Source organism: Acanthisitta chloris, unplaced genomic scaffold, assembly GCF_000695815.1.
Source record: "Acanthisitta chloris isolate BGI_N310 unplaced genomic scaffold, ASM69581v1 scaffold4011, whole genome shotgun sequence".
In the NCBI taxonomy this organism is placed as follows: domain Eukaryota; kingdom Metazoa; phylum Chordata; class Aves; order Passeriformes; family Acanthisittidae; genus Acanthisitta; species Acanthisitta chloris.
In genome coordinates this window covers 41063-50385 of record NW_008657488.1, presented here as the reverse complement: position 1 = coordinate 50385, position 9323 = coordinate 41063, and the positions used below count along the sequence as shown (strand labels likewise).

Below are 9323 nucleotides of genomic sequence, written 5' to 3'. Positions count from 1 at the left end.
CAGCAGGAGGAATTTATACAGTGGGTGTTACAACCCGAAGTGTGAATGGAGAATCAGAGGTGATACTTGCAAACAAATTATTCTGTAGCATACCAAGTACATTCTAAAAACCTTATTTATATGTTTTGATGGGTGATTAAAAATAGAGATTATGCTTGCTAATGTCTGCTTCTTGGGCAGTTTAAGTGTAAAACCTAGCTAAAGTTAGTGTTTTCTTTAGTTTCTGTAGCCTTAAATCTGATAAATATTTGATACTAAGTGCCTGCCACTTCCATTTAAAGCTGGGAACAGGCTTTTGTTAATGTAGTTCTGCTGGGAAAGAAAATTTTGGCATGTGTGTAAATCTGGTCTCCCAGATCTTATGTTCTTTTTCTGTGTGAGACAAAAGCTTTGCATTATGACTGGTGTGAAGTAAACGGCTGTTCCTATGCATTGTAAATCTGAATACAAATGTTAGTGTTGTGTGTTTGTGTACAAAAAGTAAAAAATTGTACATTTTTGCCACAGGTGAATGAAAGGACGATTGCTATGTTACTGCCAGGGGACAGGAGAAAGAGACATACAAAGATTCATGTATTTTCTTTCAGAAACCACAAAAAATACTTCTAGTTTGCTTATTTAAGAATCTTTGTTCCTTTTTTGACGCTGAATTCATAGCAAAGAGAAAAGGTTCAGTAATATATCCAAAACAGTATGTGTTACAGGAACATTTTCTTTAACCTGGAAGCAATGCAATGTACTTCTTGTCTGTTTTCTAGATGATGCAGTGCTTGAAGCTGGGGGCTCTGTCCCGAACCACTGCCAGCACTCAGATGAATGTTCAGAGCTCACGGTCACATGCAATATTTACTATACACTTATGTCAAACCAGAGTCTGTCCTGCATTTAACGCTGTATGTATCTTTGCTGTTACTGAACTTCACTTTAGCAGCCGTTTTTCAAAATGGGGATAATTTTGGCAGCCACTGCTATTTGAATTTCGTTTTGTAAGGATGCTGCAGTCATCATAATGCTCAGGGAATTTGCTAAGCATTATAATAATTTGATTTAATCTGTGCCTATGTAACCATCCTCCAGCCAGAGGCAACAATAAACTGCAGCCTCTTACATGAACCTGCCTATTGTCCTCTAGCATTTTCTTCAGTATTTTGTTGCGACATACAAAAGTGAGAAAGTTTAAAATGTAATTGGTCTTTAATTGGGAAAGCACTTTGAAGTGTCTTAGCAGTTAGTGGGTTTAAGGTTGCAGTCAGCTAACTGAAACTGCTTGGGTATTTCAGATTAAATGTTCATATCCAATCGGAGCAAGTAGAAAAGTGTTTGATTCTAAGCTTAGCATACTTATTTTAAATAGATATATATTTGAGGTGCAGTTATTTTGTTAAGTCTATGCACTTTATCTGAAATTTAAACTATGAATGAACTTGGAGCTGTTTTGTAGAAGACTTTCCATGTGACTGTTCAGTTGTTTGTTGCTGTCCGTGTATCTTGTAAAGAGGAGAGTCCTGAATAAAGCCACATTACTTAAAGCTGCAATACCTTCAGGGGGACTTAGCTTGAATATTCTAAAGGGAATGAACAACATTTTGAAATATTTCAGTGAACTCCTAAGTATCTGGCTAGCATTTTTACCTAAAGATATCTCATATTTAGGCATGTGGAACAGTGAATTGGATTTGCAATGCTTTTTGAGGGGGATTGCTTGTTTTTTGTGGTTTTTTTAAGACTACAAATAATCATTTGCAGGCAAAATGGGGGTCCCTTTCTAGTCCTTTGTGATATGTAGACTTGCTTTATAAACCCATTAAAAGCACTTCTTGCTGCTTTCTGTGCTTTAACTGTGAATCTGATGGTGTGGTCAGCTGTCTTCACTTGGGAGGGACTGGCAACACACAGCCCAGATAGGGCACTGTAGTCGTTGTGTGGTGACACTGTCTGTTCAGAGGTTTTTGTTGAAAACTGTCTACTGGAGAGTGAGAAGTTATCTGGGAGCCTTGTTTCCCACAGGCTGTTGGCACAGCAATCCCCATGTCCTGGTGCCCTTGCAGCCTGCCCCACCAGCTGAGCTGCCTGCAGGATTGTCACCTGGCTCTGCGGGATTTTTAGAGGCTTGTGTTAGAGGAATAGGTAACCACCTTCTGCCTTCTGTCAAACTGTTTTGTTTCTCCTTTTATTTTGGAGATCTGCACAAGATACTTGACTGCCTGGAGCTGAGCATTTTTATATCCTTAATCTGTGAAGACAACGCCCTCTTCTTTCCCAGTGGCATTTAGGAGAGTAGAGGATAGACCTGACGTTGGCCTCTGAACGCTCCTGGAATCTAAATTAATACAAGCTATTATTGGCTGGCCAGGAGAGATGCAGCTCAAGTTTCCATAGACAACAGTTTTGGGAGACCTTTGTTACTAGGGCAACGCAGTTTCTCCTCCTCCTCAGATGACAGGATTGGCTGTGTCCCCTCTGTGCGTGGTCGCTGGTGCCCAGTGCTGGCAGGTAGCCAGGGCTGCAGTGTACAGACATGCTGCTCCTCAAGCTCTGTTCACACCATCCATGCTTCTTGGAAGTTTCTGGATGTACATTTAACCCACTAAGTAAACGAGAGTGAAAGGGTGCACTAATCATTACTTTAGGGCTGGGAATGAGAGTGTGGTCCCCAGCAGTGTAAATGTCAGAACAACAGAAATAATGATTTCTGGTCATGTGAAAGTGGCACAATTCCTGTTCTCTTCTGTAACTGCTACAAAAAGAGGTCACCTAAGAAGCATGAAATATTTAACTACCATGAGAACGATTTGGTCTGCAGAAACCTGCATTACCCCTTGCATAGTGAAGGGAGCTGTGGGCTAGCTGACCAAGGGCGCATAAAGATCATCGTCACAGAATACCTGAGGGTTTGTTTTCGTTGGTCTTTTTTTTTAGAGAAAATCCAGAACAGTCTATGCTTATTGTGATAAAAATTCCAAGTAAAGCTTGTAGTTTTCAATGTGAGAATATGTTAAAAATCTAGTATACAGTCAATATATGCTTATTATATGACACCATGACAAGTTAGTAGAAATTGCCCTGCAATGGGTATCTTGGCAGGAAGGTCAAGAAGTGAGTGATTTAAGGATTTTTCTCATTGCTTTCCTGACAACAAATCTAGCTACACTTAGAGTAAAATAAAACTCCACAGTATATAGTACAGCTACGCTAATCAACAGGAGAAAAGTTTGGGATTATCTAAGGAAAAAGGCTACTTTTGCTGCTATGCCTTGGGATGTGAAGTTGGAAAGAGCCTGAGGCTATAGTACCTGCCCATAGTGCAGTGTGTTCCTGGGCAGACTCCCTGCACTGATGGATACTCTCATTGAGTGCCAGTCATTACAGATTACCTGGGGGAGGAAGGTGAAAGGAAGAAGGGAACCTCTTCTTTCTCCCTTGTTCCCTCTGCTCTCCATATTTTGTGGTAAAGTCAGAAGTGATAGGTGGAATACTGACTGCTAGTAAAAATGGCTTAAAACAATAATTCATAAATTTTAGTTTAGAGAGGCATAAAATCAAAATATCTTTAAGTTATTTGGCAGGTTATGAACTAAGTGGTTCAAATTTGTGCATTTGGCAGGTTATGAACTAAGTGGTTCTAATTTGTGCAATAATAATAATAATGTCATTAAGGTTTGGGGGTTTTGTTTGTTTGTTTTTTAAATCAGATTCCTTTGACAATTGATTCAAGACTTGCATTCCAGGAGAGGTACAAATTTTGTTGCCCACCTTGCTGAAGGCTTGTATATTTTTACATATGTATCCCTCCATTTCTTCATCAAGAAACAATGGTAGCTCATATTTAAAGTAATTTGTATCCCCATGCATCTAGAGCTGAGTCTTCAAGAGTGATGTGTTGGTACATATGATTAAAATGGAGATAGAATTTTCAAAGACTGTTGTTTATAAGATGATGAATAACAAGATGATCATGACAAAGAAGTAGTTTTGTGAATAATTGTTGATTGAACTTTGCAAATGTTACTGTGAAAGTTCTTACCAAGCTTTATGGGTTCTTCTTTACTTCAGGATAATGCCACTGATAACAGGATAATATCTGAATCATCTGAGATGAATGAATATGAAACTCTTACTGCCAAGTTTCATTTTGTTGATCTGGCGGGGTCTGAAAGGCTAAAGCGAACAGGAGCTACAGGAGAAAGGGCAAAAGAAGGCATTTCCATCAACTGTGGACTAGTAAGACTATGCAACTATACAGCATAATGTAAAACAATCCTAAGCAAAACACTTAGAAGTAGAAATAAAATTTGTAATTTATAGCATCACTATTTTTTGGCTGTCATTTGGGTTTTTGACTGTGCACTGGCTCTCTATATAGTTTTTTATTTAACTGTATTGTATGGTTTACTTGACATTTACTAAACTGGACTGAAAAGTAGAGCTGGTGATTGTCAGTGGAGACTAGTTTCATGCTTTTGTTTTGAACTACTTGGCTGTGTGGAGGTTCTGTGTAACTCTGTTTTAAAGACACAAAAATACGTCTATATGAGAAAACATGTCTTTTTTTTTTCTGATCTAGTAGAGTATTCTGCAATTAGAACATTCTTAGTGATTCTCTTGTCATCAGTGGTTATATTCTATAGTTATACTATATGGAGGAGGAAGAACTCAGTTCAGTTTTGTCATTAACATAAGCACAAAGCCAACAGGAATTTGGGGGTTTAGATGACACAAAGGTACCCATAACAAATAGGATATTAAATGTGTGAAGGTAAAAATCAGTGTGATAAAGCTAATATATGATCAGAAATCTATTTATTAGTGAAGTCCAGACTTCAGTTTTGTGAAAGAGATTGAAAATGCTTTAAACTCTTCAAAGCATGCAGCCCCAGCATGGGGTGTTGCACACACGTCTCCAGCTGTTGGGCATAGCCAGACCTTTTCCAGACCAAGAACTGGCAGTGCAGAGTGACACCTACAGCAATATTCTCAGTTTGGCATATGACTGAAGTGTGTGCAGTTGCATGTTACAGATTTTACAGCTGAATGTTAGGCTGTTTATAAGCATGATTTAGACCCTTTTAGCCATGGACTACATAATTTCAAGCCTTAAATGCTTAAATCTTCATCAGACACTTTTAAATTTTGTATCTATAGAGAAAATAAATTGTGGGGGATTTTTTTCATATAAATGCCCTGTATTTTATTATAAATGTAACATAAAGCAGATTGTTGAAATTCATTTGAAAGAGCCTGTGACTGAAGAGTTGTACTTACGATCCTCATGGGTCCCTTCCAACTCTGAATATTCTATGATTGTGATAGTGCTAGAAGTAGAGATCAGGTTTAATAATCATCAAAAGTAAATGTTTGTGAGATGAAGCAGTTCCAACTTTACTTTGTGACTGACATGAGATATCAGTAGACAGTGCATACACATTGTGCTAAGTACTTAGGACTTGCAGGTACCAAGTCATCCGATGCACTGTTGATAACCCAAAAGTTTCTAGATGTCTGTTGTAAAATGTAAAAGTCTTCAGAAATATTATTATGTTAACTTTCATGAGAACATTCATTTTCTCACAATATGTTGACCCCCATTTATAGCTGTTTTTAAAATAAAACTACTCAGGAACTGATTCTGACTTGTGCATTACATGATTTGTTGTTTTATAGTTGGCACTTGGCAATGTAATAAGTGCACTGGGAGATAAGAGTAAGAAGGCAACTCATGTACCATACAGAGATTCAAAGCTTACAAGGCTACTTCAAGACTCTCTTGGGGGAAACAGGTATGAAAACTGGCACATTTTATGTATATCATTGTGAAATGAGCATGAATGAGAACATAATCTTCAGAAAGTAAAATAAACATCAAACAACAATAAAAATAGCCGCTCTTTCTTGGTCGAAGGTTCTGAAGATGAATTGTCATCATGACAAAAATGCTGTCAATGCAGGAAAAAGATTTTAATGAGGATTTTTACTTTTGATCTTTTCGGTGCTATTGTAACTTTATTAGGTATGAGCCTTAGAAGTTACTGTTTCTGGACAAGTTCTTCCCATGCTGTGTTGAGTTTCTCATTGAGATGTGGGAGTTGTTTTGTTTGGGGTTGATTTTTTTGGTAGTTGTTTTTGTTTTGTTTTTTACTTAAATGTCAGTGAATTGTTTGCTCAGACGGCCATGCATACGAGCTTGGAGTCAGCTTACCACAGGCATGGTCATCTTTTGAAAGGTTATTTGTCCCAGGCGATGGTGCATCTGCCCAGTTACCTGGTGTTGGATTAGAGCCTAGTAAAAAAAAAACCCCAGTATATCACCAGGGTTTTTTGTATCAACCTGTCTGTATACATTCTGCACATACAATGAAGTGAGGCTTTGGCCGCTGGAGGTTTTATCTAAGACGTTAACACATTTATTAAAATAATACAGGTTTTGTATCTGTCATGTTGACATGTACAAATACAAGAGGGACCATAGCTGAGTATATTTTAGAAAGGTAGTACTCTTACTCCTGTATGTGATCCACTATGCCTGGCTCCTGTGTTAGGAGGGTAGGAAGCTTTCTGGGCATTTCACAAAGGAGTAGGGATAAGTGGAAGAAAACTCTTAAATCATTGCTCTGGTCTTCAGAGAGATAACTTTAGTAGCACCTTGAAGCACTGCACTGTGAGGAATAGCAGTCAGACAAAACAAGTAAAATAAAAGCTGGAATTTTCAGAAGTGCATAAGGGAGGAAGAAATGTAAGAATTATAAAAAAACCCCCAACCAACCAGAAATTGAGTCTAGGATCTTCTAAGCCCTCTCTGCAGTTATTTCCAAAGAGCATTGCTTCACTAAGTTTTGTATCAAATACACTAGGTAATGAGCGGGTTTTTTTCAAATCACATTTAAAACTGTACTTCTGTAGAATGTCATTTGGACTCGCAAATATTTTCGCATTTTATAGCTGCGCTGCTCCCCCTCCTGTTCTTCGGGAGACATCGCAGAGTTCAGTGTGCGGTGGTGTCGGGTTCAACCTCCACTGCCAGCCAAGCCCTGTGCAGCCACTTTCTCACTGACCCCGGTGGGATGGGGGAGAGAATTCCAAGAGTAAAAGTGAAAACTCAGGGTTTGAGATACAGTTTAATAGGTAAAGCAAAAGTCACACAGCAAAGCATAGTTTAATAGGTAAAGCAAAAGTCACACATGCAAGCAAAGCATGACAAGGAAATCATTCACCACTTCCCATGGGCAGGAGGTGTTCAGCCATCTCCAGGAAAGCAGGACTCTGTCATGCATAATGGTGACTTGGGAAGACAAATGCCATCACTCTGAATGTCCTCCCCTTCTTTCCCCAGCTCTATATGCTGAGCATGATGCCATGTGGTCTGGAATACCCCTTGGGTCATTGGGGTCAGCTGTCACGGCTGTGCCCCTTCACAACTCCATGTGCCCCCTGTCTCCTCACTGGTGGGGCAGTCTGAGGAACAGAAAAGGCCCTGACTGTGTGTAAGCACTGCTCAGCAGTAACTAAAACATCTCTGCATTATGGACACATATTAGATGTTTTCAGCACAAATTTAAAACATAGCCCATACCAGCTACTATGAAGAAAATTAACTCTACCCCAGCCAAAACCTGCACGTATGTACAGACAGTAAATACTGCCCCAGAACATTTTCAATGACACTCATATATATTCGTTCTGTTTCTGGCAGGACACCCCTCTCCCCGGTTTCTTTATGTATGTGACACACATGCTAAGACATAGCAAATCAGCAGTTTGCTGTTAAGAAAGAGTTTTATAAGTATAAACATTTTGAATGGGTTTCTTGTCCATGCTTTGGCAACCAAAAGGTGTGGGAAAGCTAAACTTTAATATATATTTGGTTTCTTTTCTGGGGAATCCCATTTAGATTTCTGTTAGCCTGTTCTGTAGCCTTCCAAATTCCACCCTGGGTATTACAGTCCACATAATTATTTCTCTCTTATAAATACTGTACAAAATTTACCAGTAGCAATTCAGATTAGATTGTAGTAAGTCCTGAGTTAACAATGATGAAAACATTGTATTACTATCCTATTCTCACAAGAATCCTCATTTTAAGTATAACACTCTAACAGTTCCGAAGCAGCATTTACGTATTTGTGTATCTTGCATTATTCAAGTAAATATGGAAAGTTGGTGTTTTTATAAAGGAATTTTATGATGTATAATATGAAAAATGAAAACTTCCATAACTCCTGGAACAGGGGGAGAAGATTAAAGAAGCAGTAAAATAACAGGAGTAGAACAATAAAAAAAAATGCTGGTCCATTACACAATTCAGATAGGAAAGTGGAGTTCAGGTTGTTCAGTTTTTAAGACGGACAGATAGTGGAACCAGTCCTCTGAGGTTTAGAAAAGTAAGCACATTCTTAACTGAAAACAGAAGTATTCCCCATGTCAGAATTAAAAATTTGTTCTTAATCTTGCATACTCTTATTTAGAGGACTAAATTCAAACCATTTGGAGACTTGGCACAAAGGTATGCTCAAGGGCTGAGGAAGAATTGCTGAAACTGTAGCCTCAGGCTAGTTACTCTTTCTAGTTTAGTTTCCCAGTGTGTATGTTGAAGGTAATTATTTGCCTCCCAGAGGGTTGCAGATTCATTTGTTTGTTTCAGTCTGAAATTCTAGAAAGTGAAGATCAGAATCTACCCTGCCTGATGCAGATATTGCTCCTTTGCCCTGACCTCAGTGCAGTCATCCTAATGCAACTGCCTAAGCTGTGACCTACAAGAGAGAAGCAAATTCCTGTAAAGCCTGAAGGGGTGCAGTCCATCAAATGCAGATGTTTCCCTTTGTCGAGAATTTGGGCCATGTATGCAACTAAGAATGATCTGCACCTGGAATTCTGGTTCTGACCCCTCTAGACTTTTCTTGTCTGAAATGAATGTACTCCAGGGAGTGAGGGAAGGAACCTGCTGAATGATGAAACCATTTGTTTGGAATGAAAATTGTTTTGCTTTCTTCTGCTTTTGGCCCATTGGTTCTTACTGGTCTGTCTGCTTGGTTATTTAGAGTAGGGAGTATGTTCTCATCCTACATATCCCATGCTAGAGGTGTTGTAGGAACCTGAAAGGAAGATCGTTGTTCATAGTCCTCCTGGGCCTAGAGCTCAGATTCTGCTGCTTTTTGGGGAAGTTATGAAACAAAGAATAAATACAGTTATAGCCAGATGTACTAAGGGTATATACTAGTTAGTGGGCTTCTGTTGGAGGACAGGAGTTAATTTGCAGTGGAGAATTCAGGCAGTTTGGAACCTGAGGTTGACAATAGGTATGTTAGGCAGCTAAGATAAGCATTCAGGCA

General features: G+C 38.9%; 1 protein-coding gene across 1 annotated transcript in view; it reads left to right on the top strand.

Annotated features, from left to right (window-relative positions):
• LOC103811732 (kinesin-like protein KIF21A) overlaps positions 1–9323 on the top strand; it is a gene marked incomplete at its 5' end in the record, with an annotated part of 54196 nt that overhangs the window by 5581 nt on the left and 39292 nt on the right. The window contains 4 exon segments of the mRNA XM_009084720.1: positions 1–59; positions 759–893; positions 4054–4221; positions 5662–5777. The exon segment at positions 1–59 is cut by the window's left edge and continues 34 nt beyond it. Coding sequence (XP_009082968.1) covers positions 1–59; positions 759–893; positions 4054–4221; positions 5662–5777 — 478 coding nt within the window.